The sequence below is a fragment of the Mesitornis unicolor genome, unplaced genomic scaffold, assembly GCF_000695765.1.
Source record: "Mesitornis unicolor isolate BGI_N332 unplaced genomic scaffold, ASM69576v1 scaffold54649, whole genome shotgun sequence".
NCBI lineage: Eukaryota > Metazoa > Chordata > Aves > Mesitornithiformes > Mesitornithidae > Mesitornis > Mesitornis unicolor.
This window is the reverse complement of record NW_010206288.1, coordinates 13,566-33,092: the sequence shown is the minus strand read 5'-3', so window position 1 is coordinate 33,092 and position 19,527 is coordinate 13,566. Positions and strand designations below refer to the sequence as shown.

At 40.9% G+C, this 19,527-nt stretch overlaps 1 protein-coding gene across 1 annotated transcript in view; it reads left to right on the top strand.

The window, feature by feature from the left end:
- Positions 1–1,759: 1,759 nt before the first annotated feature.
- Positions 1,760–19,527, top strand: part of LY75 (lymphocyte antigen 75) — a gene marked incomplete at both ends in the record, with an annotated part of 29,064 nt that continues 11,296 nt past the window's right edge. Inside the window, 12 exons of the mRNA XM_010191675.1 lie at positions 1,760–2,137; positions 3,129–3,302; positions 4,020–4,184; positions 4,792–4,902; positions 6,625–6,765; positions 8,493–8,681; positions 9,337–9,494; positions 10,413–10,523; positions 11,759–11,847; positions 12,196–12,368; positions 12,546–12,742; positions 14,106–14,248. Of these exons, the coding sequence (XP_010189977.1) occupies positions 1,760–2,137; positions 3,129–3,302; positions 4,020–4,184; positions 4,792–4,902; positions 6,625–6,765; positions 8,493–8,681; positions 9,337–9,494; positions 10,413–10,523; positions 11,759–11,847; positions 12,196–12,368; positions 12,546–12,742; positions 14,106–14,248 (2,029 nt within the window). The remainder of the gene's footprint in view (positions 2,138–3,128; positions 3,303–4,019; positions 4,185–4,791; positions 4,903–6,624; positions 6,766–8,492; positions 8,682–9,336; positions 9,495–10,412; positions 10,524–11,758; positions 11,848–12,195; positions 12,369–12,545; positions 12,743–14,105; positions 14,249–19,527) is intronic.

Here is a 19,527-nt window from a genome sequence, read left to right as displayed (position 1 = left end):
CAGGAGGTGTCATACCCAGCCCTCCAGAGAGCAGGTGGGGAAGTTTCCCGTTGAGTAAATTCTCCAAGCCGAGGCCGCTAGCTGAGAAACAAGCTCAGCTCTTTGCTGAATAGTTGCACCTGACGTGTTTTTAATGTCCTTTGACAGTAACAGGCTTGGTGTCGTAGCTGCAGATATCAGATAAAACTTCATGGCAAGAGCATTGAACTGGAGGGATTGAGCACCAGCATTAATGAATTGCTCTACGGGGGGACTGGGTGAGACAGTGTCAGGAGTTCTTCTTGGGAAATTTTTAAAAGTGGTTTTCTTGATGTCAGAATGAGGGTCGTGCAGGAAGAAGTGAAAGAGGAATGAGGAAAAGGAATATCTCAGAAGAGGCCATGGACATGTAATATGAAATTGAAAAGAAGAAGTCTGGAGGGGAGAGTAAAAAGCAGACATAGTGCTGAAAAAGCACAGGGTAAAATATACCAAACAAGCAGATTTAGTTGTTTAAATGTCATACTTAGTTAATAGAGAAGATGAAAGAGACTGTTAAAATGTACTGTTTAGGAAAAGTCACGCCAGGAGGTGGCTGACTTAGAGATTCTTCTTCACAGTTTGACCAGCTCAGTACTATTTAGATACTATCTGGCACTTAAACAGTGGAAAATTCACGAGTATACTGGGAAGTAGTGGTAAAATTCACTGCATAACATCACTGAATATTTTCCTTGCTGTTCAGCCAAACCTATTATTAAGTCATATTAAAAAAACGCAATAGGAATGTGATTGACAGTGCATCACTTATAAATACAAAACACTACTCAGCAGATTCCTTATTTAAACAGCAGAGTAATGGCCTTGTGGGTCTGGGACAGCCAAGGTTCATGTCAGCCTGGTTGGGGAAAGTTTTATGCTGTGAGGCCATCTTTATTGTGGCACAGAAATGGTTTTAGGGCATTTTTTTTCTCGATTAGCTTAAACCTCCTGCCACTTGTCATAGAGGTGTTGTGGTACTGGAAGAGGTGTCAGCTTGTATCTGTAGGGCGACCCGTATCTTTTTAAAATTGTATAATATGCTTTGTCAACTTTTCTTTCTTTTTCTTTTTAATGACAAGCTGCGTCACAGCTGAAAATGAAACTAGGATTCCTGTATCAGCTTGAAAATTATACATCTAATCTTTGTGTGGCATCTTTGGTGGGATATTCATTCTTACACTCCCTCCTAAAAACAGTGCCAGTTATTTTAGTAATACTGCAGTTGCACCCGCAAACTGCATCACGTATGAGCCTATCACACTGTGTATCATGTATGATACACGTTTAACAAAAACTGCTTACCAAGTGAAGATGATTAATTATATTGTATGGTACCTGCTCTGTGTTACTGCATTTGCAGACAGGCGTGAAGGCAAGGTTCTTTACCCAGTAAGCTTGCAAATTTATTAGGGGTTGATCCAATCAGTATGTGTTAAAACTAAAGGAAGAATTCTTATTGATAGGATCAGACTTAGAAAACAGCCTCATTTTATGTCCCCTCGTTTTGTAATGACTTTGAAGGACATCTTTCCTCCCCCCCATAAGTAAAGAATACTCACTAAAAAGCAGGAAAATGTACTTAGTGTGGCTTATACGAAAGAGTATAATGCAAAAATAGCAGTTGCTGTACTTTTCTGGTAGCGTGTCTCAGAATGTGATTATGCTTTTTAAAATGTGCTTCCTGTGATAGCATTGCTGAATTATACCCATATGTGGATATTTGTTTGTTCTTATACAGGCAATGATGCTTTTACCATTCGCCATGACACACTGAACAAGTGCATACAAGTTAGAAACTCACGGATAGTGATAGATGACTGCAAGGAGACAAGTGAAGCTTTATGGAAATGGGTATCCCAGAATCGCCTCTTTCATTTGGGGTCCAGGCAGTGCCTGGGACTTGATATATTCACCAAATCACTGTCTCGTTTGAAAATGGTTGATTGTAACTCGGAACTGATGCTGTGGTGGCGATGTGCTGATGCTTCCATCCTTGGTGCGTCTCAGTACAAAGTGACTGTTAAAAGCATGACCTATGTAACTGCAAGCATAAATGCAACAGACCAGTGGAGAAGCAACAGTTCCTCCGATGATATATGTCGGTACCCTTATCATGGTAAGTTTGCACAGGGGTTTGCAGGATTTCTTTTTTTGTTAAGGGCTTGTTGCTGTATGTCTATGCCAATACATCCTTGAAATTACTCATATGAAAAGAGTGATTGGTAAAGCAATATAATGTTTTTCTGTAGAGAGATATTGATATTCAAGTATGAAACTTTAACAGTTTTTAATAAAAATAAATATGCACAACTGCAGAAGTTGTGTTATCAAGTGGCTTTCTTCACATGTTTAAAACCCTCCCCCCATATTTTAGTGAGAGCCTATTTAATTATGAAATGTCAGCCACCTTCTGTCAGAACTGATACTGTCCTCTTCAGTGATGGGAATTTTGCTGTTAGCTCAAGTAGGAGCGGGATTTGAGGCTATTTTCATTGCTGGTAGGCTGTACAACCAGATTCAGTGCATGCTGCTACCTCGCAGCCTGTTGGACTGTCAGGAATGATCTGTTTGCTTTGGTTTGGTGGTCTGTCCGCTTGCCAGGGAAGCCAGTCTCGTCTGAAGTCTCCTGTTTGCTGGAAGAAGTGGTGAAAACTTGCTTTACCATATTTAAGAGCACAATTTTCTTTGTATTTGAACTGTTCAAAGTGGCTAGTCTGAAGAGCCCAGGAGACTCCAGTTTGAAATGTTTTCCCTCTCCTGTATGTGTTGATTCCCAGACTCTTGTCCTGCACTACTCTGTGCAAACCACCTGGATCTCACCAGGACCATGCATTTATCCCTGACTTACCAGGAAGGGGGAAACAAGTTTCTGCTGTGTTATGCCCCACTCGGAAGTGAAAGTACAGGAAAATATTTTCCTTTCATTTGTCAATTCTGTCATTCCTGTATATTATCATTAACAACAAGGTATGGTGTTTTAAGACCACAAGTGCAGTTTGCATGCTTCTAAGCTAACTATGTCTGTATGAGCAGTAACATTGATTTGCTGTCCTTTCCTCCTCTAGACAACTTGTATATACTTCTTTCTTTCTTTTTTTGTTCTGCAGAAGTTTATACCAAAGATGGGAACTCCTATGGAAAACCCTGTGAGTTCCCCTTTCTGTATAATAAGATGTGGCGTCACGACTGCGTTCAGGATGAAACTCATATGGGTGGGAAATGGTGCGCCACATCTGAGGATTATACTCGCGATGGAAAATGGGGAATCTGCTTACAACCAGGCACGTTGGGTTTCTAAACAGAATCACAGAATCACAGAATCTCAGGAGTTGGAAGGGACCTCGAAAGTTCATCCAGTCCAACCCCCCTGCCAGAGCAGGATCACCTAAACTAGGTCACACAGGAACGCGTCCAGGTTGGCCTTGAATGTGTCCAGAGAAGGAGACTCCACAACCTCTCTGGGCAGCCTGTTCCAGTGCTCTGTAACCCTCACAGTAAAAAAGTTTTTCCTCATGTTCGCATGGAACCTCCTATGCTCCAGCTTGCACCCATTGCCCCTTGTCCTCTCATTTGACATCAGAGAGCAGAGCCTGGCTCCTTCCTCCTGACACTCACCCTTTAAAAATTTATAAACATTAATGAGGTCTCCCCTCAGTCTCCTCCCAGCTGAAGAGACCCAGCTCCCTCAGCCACTCCTCGTAAGGGAGATGCTCCACTCCCTCCATCATCTTTGTGGCCCTGCGCTGGACAGGTGTCCTAAATGCGTTCTGTCACCTCATGTATGTATGGCTCCACCCTGCTGCAGCACGTTGCTGTTAAGCTGGGTTCCCTTTTCTGTCGCAGCATTGACAGGATGGTTACCACACACTTGCTGTGTAGTAAATGTCATTACCAATATAAAAATTGATAGACCTTCACTTTTACAATTTTTCTTTTGTAACTTTCATGATGTTTTGGTATAGTTTTAGTTAAAAGTACCTTTTGCTTCCTTTAAACAGAGGATGGTTGCAGTGATACCTGGGAACATGATCTGGGGTCTGGAAGTTGCTACCAGTTCAATACACAGTCTGCTCTTTCTTGGAAGGAAGCTTATATTTCATGTCAAAGACAAGGGGGAGATGTACTTAGCATCCAAGATGCATCTGAATTAAGTTACATACAAGGTAGGTGTAATTATTCATGTATGAATACCAGGAAATCTTGACAAATTAAGACAAAATAAAGACAGCATTTTTAGTTTGTCTTAAAATTCTGGATGAAAACTTGATTGTACTTAAAATGCATTGATGCTTTCATTTGTGTAGCAAAAATAGGATACTAACTCACTTCAGAGTTGTGGTTGGTTGATTGGTTGGTTTTTTAATTTATCTGTGTGGTTTCATTTTAGTGGCTACGTGTTTTTCGTATTTATAGTGAGGAATGTCCCCAAAATCTCAGATGTGGCCCAGAGTGGCAGTCGGTGTTTTAACAGCACGTTACCCAGTTGTTGTCATGAAATCGTCCTCACTGATGTTCAGGCTTGACCTGGGGGAATTATCAGTGAGCCTTTGGGAATATAAAACCAAAGGACAAATGTCTGAAGGCGTTCTGAGGGAAGACTTGTGTGGGAGAAATCCTCCTCAGTTCAAGAAAGGTTACGTGTCCCATTATAGTAGCAGTCTTTCTTTCCTCAAATGAATGCCCTTTCAGATCACATTTTTAATTTAAAGGAGACAATAAAAATAAGCATTTTATACTAATTCTTTTCTTAATAAATACATTTATCTCCAGCTAAGGATGACATCGCTGAGATCTTTTGGATTGGCTTAAATCAACTGGATCTTTCTGGAGGTTGGCAGTGGTCAGATCACAAACCTTTGAATTTTCTCAACTGGCATCCAGGTAATGATGTTTCTGGTGGTACTAACAGTATTCACAACACACACTAGTATTTTGCTTTGCCCCCTTTTTTTTAACCCTTCTCTGTTGGACTTCATCAAAACAATCATTGTTCCATTTCCGTTGAAAGTTCAGAAGCCTCTTGTCCTCTTAGCCAGTGAATCTTCCTGCAGTGGTTCTATATTTGTGGATGGTTAGGTTAATAAACCTCTAAGAAGGTAAAACTTAAATAGTATATTTGAGGTCTATTTTAGCAAAGAATCTACAGCTTCCTTAGCTGCTAAATTTCTCCTTCCACTGAGAATGGCATTGGCTTCCCTCAAATATTACAATTATCGATGTTTGTGCAAGAACTGATATTACTTAAAAGTCTAACTTGGGTTTTTAAACTTCAAGCTTGCTTGAATTTGTTGGGAGATGAAGAAGAAAGAAGTATAAAACCTTTGAAAAACCTTTTTTAGTTACTCCCAAGTTCCTAGTAGAATAGGTGAGAGTCTTGTTTGTTTGGAATTTTCAGCATGTATTTGTAATATTCTTGTGAGTATGCCATGGATGTGTATATATGAGAATCCTGGAGGAATCATAATCAGGAATACCGAAGCTAATATTGTCCTGTCATTCATGCTTAATTTGACCTTTTTAAAGAGGAAGTCTCTTTTTCCTTGAGTTTCTAGAATAGATCTGCAACATGAATTCTGTGAAAATGTAAGAAGTGGTTTCTGTTGCCTCTTTGAAAGCTTTACTAAGAAATTTCTGTGAGATTTTTCCAAATGTGGTCTTTCTTTTGGGAAGATTAAGGACTTTTCCGGTGCTTTTCTGCTGCTGCTTCTTCTGCACCGTCTTCTGCAACTGTGATGACACTGTGGGACTGCAATGCAGGCAAGAGACTAGACTGTCCCAAGTTACAGTGGCATAATTTAGTCTGCAGTCATGGCAGACATACTAATGTCTATCCCTCCTGTGAAAAAATACTGGTATCTAACAGGAATTCTGCTCTCTGCAAGTTGTGCCCATTACTTCTTGTCTTTTCACTGTACATCTCTGAAAAGAGCCTGGCCCTGTCTCTGTTGTACTCTCCCATGAAGAACTAAGATCCACACAATGTGAGACTGGAGGAATCCAGCGCAGGGATAGCTGGGGTGCTCTGTGTAGGACACAGCTTGGGTTTGTGTTGAAGCTCAGAGAAAGAGTGCAGAGGGTGCCATTGGAAAGGGGCTCCAGGGGAAGCTGGGGACTGCAAACAATATTCTCCTCTGTGATATTTTTAATCTGGGGTCTTGTCTCAGGCTTCTGTTAAGGTAAGAGCTATGGTTAGCGTGGACAGAAAGAGTGCAGAGTTGTGTTTGGAGTGGGGCTGGAAAGGGGCTGCCAAAGGAAGCTGAGGGCTGCAAAAAGGGTTCTCCCCTGAGATATTTCTAGTCTGGGAAAGTGCTCAGCCAAGGGTTTGTTGTATTGTAAATAGAACATTCCTCCTGGTTCTATGATTAAACACTGGAAAAGAAGTCCAGATGCCTTGATTCCTTTCTCTATTACAAAAAGCTCGCTCTGGGCCCTATGGTAGGACAGGTGCCTTCATTCAATCCAAGTTGTATTCTTCAAATACAAGGTGCTGCATTATGCAAAGTATATTATTTTTGTACTGAAAAGCAACAGAAAAAAGAAGCAGTCACTGCCTTACTGTTTGATAATTGATGCTCTTCTATTTTTATGTGTTCCTGTCTGTAGATATGCAGAGTTTGTCCCCGTTGGATGGGACCAGCTGTGTGGTGATGAATGCTACTTCAGGTCAGTGGCAGAGTTACCACTGTGGGACTCCACTTCCATACATTTGCAAGAAGTCACTTAATGAAGTTTCAAGCCTCCCAGGTAGGACAGCTTGCGTTTTTGTACAATAATATGAGTGTAATGTTCACTTATAGAGTCTTTTTTTTTGCCCCTCCCCAAGCCTTCTTCGGCATCTCTGCGAAAGCACTTTCACAACAGCTTCGGGTTTTTTAGCAGGGCAGAAGCAAGCTCTGTGTCTTCAGTGTCAAGATGACGCATCACAAGCAGCTTTCACTTTTTGCAGCTTTCTCATTCACACGTAAAGCATTTCTCAACACAGTCCTGCCCTTTTCATCACATTTTTCTTCATGGCTTGTGCCTTTCATGTGCCACTGAAAGTCTGGAACTGGCAGTTGCACCTCAAACCTCTCCATCTCTGCTTTAAGCCCATCTCTCTTGCTCTTGGTGTGTATTAACATAAAATGGGACCTACCTGGGGCTTGGGTCAAGCTCTGTAGAAATTCAAATAGAAGTAATTAAATTACCTTACTATTCTTTGAAACCAGGCCCAGCACTGGAAACCAGAGTGCAAGAGTTGGTAGCATGCCCAGTGTGTAATCTTTACTGGATCTGTAACAGCTCTTACAAGATAAAAGTAAATAATACAGTAGGAAACCCAGAACACTTGAAAGCTTTATTTTGTCCTCCCTACACACATGTATATGGTCCTTCAGCTTTTGCAGTGTCCAGCTGTGACATACAACTGCTTCCATGCCTCTGGCCATGTACCTACACCTGGGTGTCCAGCCCTTCCGATATTCATGGCTTCTGCTTTGGCTTCACCCAGTTTCCAGGGCTTGTGCCTATGGGGCTCTCATGGGAAAACTTTTCTGAGATAAATGTCCTTGGATGAGGGGGAGGACTAGAGGGTAAGGTGGATGAAGCAGTGTCCTGGAGGTGGAGAGTGTCATGGAGTGTTGCTGGCTCAGGCCTATTCTCTCTGGCTCCCACAGGGGAGGTGTGTGCGTTTAAGTAAGAAAAATAGTAAGCAGTTTAAATTTAAATAAACGGGTTCAAATTTTTAAATGGTCCCTTGAAAACTAGTTGTCAGATAACCATCCTTATTTGTTCTCTGGCTCCTCAGTGAAGTATGTGAAGTTGTTACCAGCAATTATACAGTGGTTTATTAATTAAAAACCAAAATTCTTGTGCTTTGAGTATTTTACAGTGTATTTTGACCCAAAAAGCTATTAGTGTATATCTTTTTCAACATGCATTAAAACTAGTTTGAATTCTTGAATATCTTCATTTTCAGCAGAAAAAATACTAAAAAAGGAAGCATTTGTTTCATTGTGAGCTATTCAAAATTGGTCTTAAGTGTGGTGCTGTATATAGATAATAATGCTCTATAGAAGTGCAAACCCCTGCCAGAACAAAGGAAGCAACTTTTTGTTGAAACTGCTGTCCTCCAATGACGTAACTGGTTTTGCCTTTAATTGCTTTTGAAATATTTCTTACTGTTACTTCTGAACCTGTGCTTACATTAAGACAGCTTTGTGTAGCGCATTCCAGCTTTTTACGTTCACTCTCACTTTCTTTCTCCTTCTGCCTATATCGTGGCCCCAAAATATTACTAAACCCCCTAATACCACTCAGTCAGGTCTATTTGGTTGACTGAATTGTGACTATTTCTTAAAATCCTAGCCCTGAATAGATGTGGATACATTCTGATCGTCGCATTCGGGCTGTTTTCAAGGTGCTGCCGGCTTTAAAACACAACTAGCTGATATAAAACGTAAGCATCTAATTCCATTTCTCTCCACTATCAGAGTTCTGGAGACACTTGGATACTCGCTGTGATTTGGGCTGGCTTCCCCACAATGGTTTTTGCTACATGCTGATGAACAACCAGGAACCTTGGGGTACAGCATATGAGCTGTGCAAAGCAAGTAAGAGTAACCTCATCAGTATACACTCGTTAGCAGATGTCGAACTGGTGGTTACAAAGCTTCATAAAGGTGAGTTGGGATCCTTGTAAGGGTCAAGCACCAAGTGCTGCGCACCATAAATTACAGACCCCTTTCCGTGTTCTAGGGTGTGATTGTCATGACCTCTGACTTTTAAATGAAGGTGCTAATGCCTTGCTTGTACCCAGGCTAGTGCTGAGTGTTCAGGTCCAGTCCCTCTGTGTTAGCTCTTGATTTGGTTTGGTCTGTTTTATTTATTTCTGTATTTGGCTAACCTGCTTCTAGTTGACTAATGCCTTGTGTTTAATCTTCTCATTCCAAGAGAACCCTAGGTGGTTGGGTCAGTATCTGACTGCTGGGTCACTGAACTCATAAATTTTGTGTATGCTCTGCGGTCTTAAGTTTTTGTGTGCACTCTAAAACTTATATTTGGTTGAGCATTTTTTGCTTGAGTGTTCATTATTTCTGGGTTTTTTATCGATTTTTTACCTTTTCTGGGAAACTTAGTCATTAATATAAATTGAGAAACAAGATAATGGAAATACACTGTACTTGTCTCAAATCCCCTTTTACACTGTAAGAAAAAAATGGTGACATTTTTGCTGTGCAGTATCGTGTTAAAAACCCGATTTTGTTGATTTCACATTCCAATTAGTCTGTGAGTTTTCTTTTGAAACTACGATGTTGCCCTAATTTTAAATTCCAGATGCTAACGAAGAAATGTGGATGGGTCTCAGGAATGAAGATGTCCCAACCTTGTTCAAATGGTCAGATGGCTTGGATGTGGTTTTTACATATTGGGATCAGAATGAACCGAAAGTTCCCTTTAACAGCACTCCTAACTGTGTGTCATATTCAGGCAAGGTGGGAATATGGTGTTGGGTTTTTGTTTTAGTTTTTTCCATCGCAGTAGAGGCAACAGTGACGTGTGTGAAAGTCAAGGGAGGGTGAAGCAGATAACTGATTTTATTTCTGCAGTATTCTTTAAAATACAAATAATCATTTTTCCACAAGCAAATTTCTTCAAATTGTTTAGCTGACACTTGGTAGCCGTCTACTGCAAAGAATGGAAGAAATTGCTCACAGCTTGGAGACTGCTTGTGCTCTTGACCAGCCAGTTGTCCTTGTCACCCTGCACTTTGGGTTAACCATATTCCTGTGTGTCTGAGGCAGAGAGCTAGGAAGGAGGTGGGCCGAACTATTGAAAGGAAAAGCTGGGTTCAGTCATCTTCAGGACCAATTTGGGGGACCCCATCTGAGGATAGGTGGTGAGATAACTCAGTAAGAGGAGAGGAGAGGAGAGGAGAGGCACTGATCGGACACAGTAGAGAAGCAGCAGGGGGTGGGTTGGGGAATGAGATCACAAAGATGAGTGGAGAGGAAATCAGGCTGTACCCCATCTCCCAGATTCAGCAGAAAACTGGGGCAAGCGTGTGCCTGCTGTGCTCTCAGAGGTCTTGTGCCCAGCTGCTCTGAGCTGCTGCCTCCCCACCTCTGCAGAAAGCTGAGCACACCCCCTGCACCCGTTTCCTCACGAATCTGAGAGAGTTGGTACCACCCTGGCCTTTTTTTTGCCTTTTCTGATGTGATCCAGAATCTCCTATCTCCACATTTGCTGACTTTCTCTCTATACATGCACCTATGCACATAGTCCTGGGCATCCCACCCCCAGTATTTTTAGTAGAGGCATTTTGACTTTCCCCCTTATGAAAATTCAGCTTCTGCACTGTGGAAATTGAGAGATTTTAAGGATTTTAAATACTTTTTTTTTTCCCCTCACAGTTGGGGCAGTGGAAAGTCAGATCCTGTGAAGAAAAACTGAAATATGTGTGCAAGAAAAAAGGAGAGATTTTGAATGAAACAAAATCAAATAAAAGTTGTTCATTGGAAGAGGTAATAGGAAGTCTGTCTTTTACTTTCACTTGGTTCAGAAACCTGCATAAAATGACTCATTTTCTCCATTTCCCATTTTCTTCTTGCTGGTACAATAGTGCCTATGGAACGTTTTAGCTGAAAAAGGACATTTATGTAACATGAGCCAAATTTCATATTCTCTTAAGCAGGCTCTGGATGTATTACCACTCTGTTTATTGACGAAAGGATTATGAGCTTGGACCCAGGAGATGCTGTGCTTTATTTGTTTGAAAAAATAAATTGCTTTTACTAGATAGGTTATCACTAATGCCATTTGTTCTGTGGGTTTTGTTTTAAGTATGTTTTTAAATTTAGGATAAGCACTTTGCATAGGCTGATAACTGAGATTGGGTTTCTGTTACGCTTCACTTGGCTATCACTTTTATTCTTCGAGTTGAATAAAGGTGGAGGGGTTTTTTTGTTGGTTTTGGTTTTAGGTTGTTGGGGTTTTTTATAGTATAACATGTTACAGCATAAATAAGGCTTGAAAAGAAGCCTTCTGTGTTTTAGACAATCTCGGGATGGCATTACTAGATACTTCAGAGCTCTTTGGTTCAGTTATGTGTGGCACATTGCCTGCAACAGGAAACATGTTTACCCCGTATCTTTCTTTCTGCACAACCTCGGGGTATTTTTACTCTGTCTCTTCAGAGACTGCCAACATGTAGAAGTTACAGCTTTCAGATGCCAGGGGCGTTGGTAGGCTTAGCAAAGAGGGTAACACATTAACTTTCCCTGAGACTTCAGTGTATATATAGGGGAAAGATTTGAATAATAGAGAAATTTTGTAAGCTCACACATTTTCAGTATAAAATACTTTTTCAGAAGTAAAGACACACGAGCAGTGCCCACTTATTCTTCTTCTGTTTGAATCCTGGCGTTGGTGGAACAGCATGAAAACTCCTATTGTTTTGGATAGGACTAGGCTGTCCCCCTTGTGTTTCTCTCTCTAAATGCACATAGCAGTCAGAGGACTCTGCACGGTCGAGCTAAAACAGTGGTGTACTTTATTCTTGTGGTTGCATTATTTCTTAGAACTGTGAATCTGAGAGTTGATGATACTGGACTTCGTATGTGGTGCACTGCATTTCTTCCCTGTATATGCTGTGCTGGCTTGTGGGTACCAAGCATTCTTAGCAATGATTTATTTTCTCCTGTAGATAACGCCTGAATTAGGCTGTTAGATACAGATGTGTTTTTTGTTCTCTAACTAGGGATGGGAGAGACATGGAAACTACTGTTACAAGATTTATAAAACAGAAGTTTCATTTGGAGCACAGTGCAATCTTACAGTGATGAACAGGTAAAGCACATCTCTGTAACCTATGGGTGTGTTATACAACATGATCCTGAAGATGTGATTAGAGATTAAAACCTCTGTATTCTAATTGGTGGCTTAAAAATAGATACAGAATTGCTTTTGCATAGAACTAGCAAACTGTGTTCTCCACAGTGTGACAATGGTAAACCTACAGTGTTAAACCTTTTTGGAAGTCTGTGAATTCTCAGCCTGCTGACCCCACGTTGAATACAGGACTGCCTGGACAACCACTTGAACTAACTCATGTTATAATATACCTGATTTTCTAATTTATTCAGTAGTTTGAGATATCTTTCAGATATTGACTCAAATTAATCTGTAAATTTTCAGATTTGAGCAAGAATTTATAAACAGTCTAATTAGAAAACACACCAAAGTTGAAGAAAAGTACTTCTGGACTGGTTTGCAGGATATTAGCCAGTCAGGAATATATTCCTGGGGTACAGTGGATGGGGAAAAAGCTGAAGGTGTGACGTACACTAACTGGAATTCCTTGCAACCAGGTAAGTTTAATAATTAAAAAAATACATAAAAATACCATAATTCTACATTGAGCAAGCATTGGAGTACCATGTTACAGAACTCCCAAGGATGAAATGAAATAGTCACTCAGAAATCTATGGTTTTTTTGGAAAACCAGCCAATAGTTTTAAACATATCTTTTGTGGCTTAAATCGTAGAGTTTTCGGGAGGATGTGTGGCCATGCCCAGTGGAAAGTCTCTTGGAAAGTGGGAAACTAAGGACTGTAAAACCACTAAAGCATTTTCTGTCTGCAAAAAGTATATCGGTCTGCCCAAGGAGCCAGAAGTGCTCCCAAAGCCAACTGATCCCTGTCCCCTTGGCTGGCACAACGGGTCCGGCCTTGCCTGCTACAAGGTAAGATGTTATTCCTATTAGAAGTTAATTGTTACTGTAGATCAGCAAGTGTGTGATGAGCCATTTTGTGCTGCTCTGAAGGGTGTTTCAAAGTTGTTTTGCACTGGGAGAAGGAACTCGTGTCTATTCAGGTTGCCTGCTTCCAGATGTTCTCAGGCATCATCCTCTGCTGAGTCCTGAAAGGTGCAAAGTGTCTCTCCATCTTCTTCCTGTGGCCAGCTCTGCACATCAGAGCTGAGCAGGGTGACAGCGTTCACCCATGCTGCCACCTCAGAAACCTGGTACTGACAGAGGGTCCCGTGTCCATGTCTGTATCCTAACCTGCCTGCCATCATTAGACGTGCAGAGACACCTGAACAAGGAGGGAAAGTGCTTTGCTTTACCTTCCCTTGTCCTTTTCCTTTCTATACCCTAAGAGTGTAGATAGGAGAGGTGGGATTTTCCGTGGTTGGAATATGGATATCAAACTTTATCAAAAAAGTGTGGTTGCAATTGTATTTTACTGTTTTTGACATAAATAGTGGAAGTGAGCAGCCATGCTGTTAGCTGGAATGGTTTAAACAAGTTTGTATTTAGAAAGGCGGGGTTTTACCCTCCTGTTAACAATCAAATCAAGTGAAAACTGAGGCTGTTTATTGAATTGTTATATTCATTATTTCTGGACTCGGTGTCTGCAATGAACTGTGTCTTGTAAACAGCTCATGTAGCAAAGTGGGGAAACCTAGCTCAAGTAACAGGGGATGGGTCCAGCTGCTGTGCAGCAGAGCTGTCCCACAGCTGATGGGATGTGACAGCTGGCCCTGGTAGCATCTTCAGAGCTCTTGTGGACCTAGTGCAGCATGTCTGTGCAGAGAGAGAGCCAACTGATGGGAACTGCTTGGACTGAAGTCAGGGGGATCAAGCGAACATGTTACCTTAGGGGTACGAGCCAAGTATGCAGCTCTGATATGTTCAGAGAACGCATCACTGTAGCACCCAAACGGGCCTGATTTCAGTGAAAATTTGGCTTTGCAGTTCCCTGTAAATTTGAAACAGCAACTTCCCATGAAACCTATGATTTGGCTTGCTGTTTTGAAGTGAGTTGGGTGTTGTTTTGTAAAATCTTTCTGGTAAAGAAAAATAGAAAGCCTGCCACATGGAATACATTGCATTTAAAACAAATTTTGTTAGCTAAACTTCAGAGTCCAGCTGTTGTGAAACAAACTGAAAGAAGTGAAATAATTGTTAAGAAGTCAAGCTCTCTCCCAGTGGAAATACCAGTTATTTGTTCCTACCCAGGGTGGCCGTATTTGAGTGGTCAGGAGTGTTTTAACAAAGCTATCACTTGTGTCATTTCCTGCTCTGATGTTTGGCTGTTGTGAAGTTCTTCCACAGTGAGAGAGTGCTGCGAACCAGGACCTGGGAAGAGGCAGAAAGGTTCTGTGAAGCACTCGGAGGCCATCTGCCTAGCTTTAGTCACTCAGAGGAAATCAAGGTGCTTCATTCTATCCTGAGAAAAATAATCAGGTAACAAACCAGCCATGCATGGGCTAAAATACTGACTCCAGATGCTTTCTGCAGTAGATCGCAAATGCTACTGCTGACCCCAGATGGCAAGTATGAGATAGTGTACAGTGACTGTGTTTCCCACAGTGAAACCAGCTAGATGTGGCATTTGAACTGCTGGTCATGTCACTGCCTTCCTGGAAAATGTCAAGGGAGTACAGCGTGGGCAAATGTTTCACGTTACTGGGGGGAGCGCAGGAAAAGAGATTTGCTTTGAGCATCTTCCATTCCGTGAATTCAAGTCTGTGTTGTTGTAACAAATGTTTCTTCTTTATGTTGAATTCTGGGACGACTTCGGTGATAGTTGTTCCTATTCTTTACTGATCCGTTCTTTAGAGATGGGTTATTGTTTCAGTCTTTCAGATAGGTCTCGTCTTTATTCATTAAATGCTTCCTGACTAAACCGGGTGCTATCTTTTGAAAAACATGATTAATGTAGTGACCAGCAATCTGGTTGGCCCAGATCCCATTTGGCATAACTGCAGTAACACTGTATGGGCATTAGATGGGTGTGTTGAGTTTTCTTCTATCAACAAATTAAATGCTACATAGTTTATGAGTCTAAGGCTCTATTTTTAATTAAAGAGACTGTCACTGCAAAGCTTTATTAGGCATTGGTGTGATGTCAGATCCTTGTGTAATACGGTTTTTGATTGGCAGCCTGGTTTTTCAGAACTTTTGCCAGCTTAAACTCAAATGCTTCCAGTTATATGATCTAAATTTTTTCATCAACAAACTAAATTGGGATTATTTCAGAAGCTGCCAATGAACAACACTGTGATTAAATGTTAAAAGTTGATGACTGAAGGGATGCCTTCTTGAAAACCCAGTGAACTTTTTTAGAAGTGCACAAATCATGAAAATTCCTCAGTGTTTATGTTAATGAGAGACAAAACCAAACTTGTATGCTCTATAGATAGATTGTTTAGCTTGTGTAAAAGCCACTTGTGACTCCTCGGCTGAAGTGACTGAAGTCTCTAAAATAAAAATCAGTGCGCAAATAATTTTTAGCTATATATCTTAATATACTGTTCTGCACTTAAAAATGGTGTTTCAGTGTACCTAATCAACTGTGAAACAGAGAGAGAGAAGTAACTTCTTTTATTTTCCTACACGTACTTGGAACTGCTCTTCAGCTTGCAGACCGTCTGAGGCATTAACTACAGTCAGTGACCATTTTTTGTTAGGGGTTTAAAGGTGGAGACTTTTCCTTTCTTTCCAGAAAGTCAGCTGACACACAACTCTACTGCAGCTCCCATATTTCAGAAAACTCAAACTTAGCCTGGAAGAAGGAAAGTCCCAGTACTTAGGTATTATTCTACCAGAATTTAAATAAAGGGCAGTATATTGAGCCCAGTATAAATTGACTTTGCAGTCAATGTTACAGTAACTGCATGTGTCAAATATAACCCAGAACAGTATTTTCGTCTGAATTAAGCTCTTTTCAAGCGCTGTAGAACTTCCTGAACAGAAATACTGCATATTTGATCTTGCCTGAGATTTTTAAAGTAATGTTTGTTTGTTTAGAATACATAGAGGGAAGGGTGGCTTGTCTGAAAATAGACTCATTTGAAAAAGAAGAGAAGAAACCGAGTGAATTATTTCACCAGGAACAAATAATTTAGGTAACTGGGAGAAACCATGCTAAGATAATGTTAAATGTGATTAGCTGCTGGAGTGCACTGGCATGCAGTTTGTCTGTGTTCCCTGCATTTACTCAGTACAAACTCTGACCTAAACTATTCATTCAGTGCATTCATTTCAGCTCGGGGAAGGAGCCACACCTTGGCTTTTTTTGGTTTTGAGTTTTTTCCCCTTGCACAGTTCTCCGGTGACTCATTGAGAACTGTTTGTTTTGAAATGTTAGCAAAATTCAGCTTGGTTCACCAGGAAAAGGGCAGCTTGCCTAGTCCATTCTGTTCTTTACTCGGATTCCACCTTTGAGGCAAATAAGAGCTAGAATTGCTGCAGCCAAGCCGGGTAATTGCCATTGGAAAGGAAAAGAAAAATCTCCTGCCAACCTTCCCTTGTCTGAAAGAAACAGGAGATAACCTTTTTTCACTTTGAGGGACATGATACAGGCAGACGGATCCGCTTCAGTTACCTCCATTCTTTTAGGATTGTTTTTTGTGAGTGTTTGCAGCTTCTATCTGGCAGCCGCGCTGGACACAAGGAGAGTAACAGCTTGGGTTGGTTAGAAATAACATTTCAACGAGGACACCTTACTGGAAGGAAATCAGTTGCCTTTTATATGCACAGCTCTGCTTCTGTAGTTGTTCCGAATCTAGAAAGCCTCACTAACACTTGAGTTTGCAAGAAAAGGCTGATCTTGCTCTCAGCACGCTGGCCAAAACAGCAGGAAAGCTGGGATGCAAGTTGTAATTGCATTAATGCAACTTCTCTTTTCTTCCCCTGGAGAGTAGGTGGTGAGCAGGATGGGGGTTCAGCTAGGGGGAGTAGCCTGTCACAGAGGGAAAAGCAGAGGTCAAACGGGTGTCGTATATACTTTTAGGCCAGCTCTGCCAAAAATTAAATGGTGCCTTAAATTGCACCATTGAGGCATTGGCCCAGATGTACACATTTATCATGCTTTTACCTCTTGTCGAGGACTAGGTTGAACTACAAGCCACAGTAACTTCATTCAGGCTCTTAATCTTGTGTTAGAGCTGACGTAAGGGACAGAAAAAATACATTTTCTATTTCAGCAGTTAGAATATGACAATAGAAAAATTACTGGTTTATATTCCCTTCACATTGATCTAAACTGTATTTATCCACTCCTGCAGAGCATTGACTCTTACGAAGTTTTAGCTCTGTGTGAAAGAAAAGCCACCAGTATTTTGCAGGGATTGCTAGAGATTTAGGATCTTTGGTTGTTAATCAGCGTGGAGTCCATGGTAAAACACAAATGGCACCTATTTTTTAGGTTTAAACGCAGGATTATCTAGGTTTTAGAGGCAGTTCCAGGAACGTAGCTCAAAGAATACTGTGGCACTGATAAATCCATTTTGATACAAGTCCACAGGATGAATGTTAAATGATTTGCAATGAGGAGACAGATACCTAAAGTACAAGCACGTTCCTTGCTGCAGGCTTGGTTGCAATAGTCTTGCAATTTGTCTTACACAGTTGGCAGGATTATTTTCTGTGATGAGATGACAGTGTAATTTCAGAGGGCTATCAAAAGGCTTTACTTGAGTTTAAAAGTGCTCTCAAGGATAGCGTAGGAGTTACTGAGTTACTCATGGTCATGCCTGAGCAATTCCAAAAGAAGCAAAAAATGTACATTAATGTTTAAGTGCCCATTCAGCTGGAAAACGTTGTTGTGTTTTCAGGCCAGTTATGGTAAATTGGGAGATCAGCTGGAGAAGTTCTTGACCCAGCACGCTTTTTGGTTTTTTATTTATTTGTTTGTTACAAAAGCCAAATACAAGTTGAAAGACTCTGAAAAATTAACTGCAGTTCCTCAGGTAATTACTGCAGAACCTTTTGAAATCAGTGTCTCGAGTTTTCTCCTTAGAAGATATTTCTCTGTGATGATCAGTTGTTGAAACCGCGCTGTGCCTGGAGGTGACCGTTAGGAGAGGAGGGTCAAGCAATTTCTGATTCAAAATCAGAAAGAACAATCACAGCAAAAAAACCTGAATCCTAAAGGCAGATTGCCAACAGCCACGTAGCTGCTTGACAGCGGTGAGTGTTTGCCTCACAGTTTTCCCTCTGGAGTGATACGGAACATTGGGGCTCTTAAAAGGCTCCTTGGTGATGCCATTAAAAGACTAAAAACTGTTCAGTATGATCAGATGTGATCACACTGTCACACCAGTGTCAGAAAATTAATGCTGGAGTTCAGGGAAAAAAATAACTTGTTAGTGGCTAAAGTTTTTCTTCCTCATGGGAGCCCTTCCAAATAAAATGCTGTTGCTCTTCTTGGATTTTATATACTTAGCCCTTGTACTCTGGACTAAGCTGTTGTTTGTTGGCTCTGCGTTGTCAGCCATTTCAGGCCCAATTTAGGGTCCTTATGGTGATGTATGTGGAAAGGTGGCGTCACAGTCTTATGAAGAATTTCTTAACATCGCCCTGTGGTTTTATAACATTTCTTTTGCAGATATGCCTGGGTCCGAGTCCATCCCTCCATGTCCTAAAGTTATTTTCATAAAGTTCTGTTTTAAAATAACTGCTAAGTTTGTCAGCACTACTTTTTAGGGAGCCTTTTCCAAACTCTGACCTCTGCTGGTCAGACATCTCTTTCCAGTTTTGAGCCTAAATTTATTTCTGAGTCATCATTCCTTCAGACACAACGTTGGTTTTGCTCAAATGGCTCTTCTTCTTGGGGCTGGAGTCTCCTAATATGTTGTAAAGAATGATTATATCCTTTCCCTGTCTTTGTCAAGGCAAGACAAGAAAATCCTTTTTTTTTTTTTTTTTTTAATAACCTAAACTCTCATTTCCTCAAATATCCTGCATTCATTTTGTATTCTGTACAACATGAATTTTTGGAATACTGGTCCTGATACAGTTTTACAAGAGCTCTATACCTTTGCATCAGTACTTTACTGTCACTGTCAGACTACCTTGATGAGAGTGCCTTTTCCGTAGCTCTATTGCAGTAGATTTCACACAGTCTGTGATTTCATAGAAGGCTCAGGGTCTTCCTCCTCTCTGCTGCTACCAGCTGATACCGTCATCCAGAAAAGGGTCTGTTGTGTTTTTTGGGCAGGGTAGCAGATTGGAGTGAATTATGGTAAACTTCAGTACCTAGCGCAGAATGGATACTTTGAGAAGTAGAGGTTGCAGTACGGAATGAACCTTGCGGTTTGACAAGCACGTATTTCATTTTGTTACAGTATCTTTAGGTTCATAAATAATAGTACAGAGTGGTAAAGGCTGTTACTGCAGATGTAAGTGTTTACATCGTAAACCCATTCTTTTGGGCAACGTTGTGTGTTGGAGAATAGCTGAAATATTGAATTTAAGTGTCCCTTATGAAAAATGAATAAGTAAAATCTAGAAAAAAATACAGTTCTAACGGTAGTCCTGTAAAATGGAGTAAAATTTCTGTTGCTGTTCTTTTATGCAAGCATTGGAGTCAGTGGTGTTAATGTGCTCATTTTTGTCTATGCCTCTTTTATAAAGGTTCAAGATTAAAATATGTGCCTATGCTTGGGTTGCTTATATCACTGACAGACTTAAGGGAAATACGAAGTCAGCGATTCTGTACGAGTAGAAGTTTTTGTGTG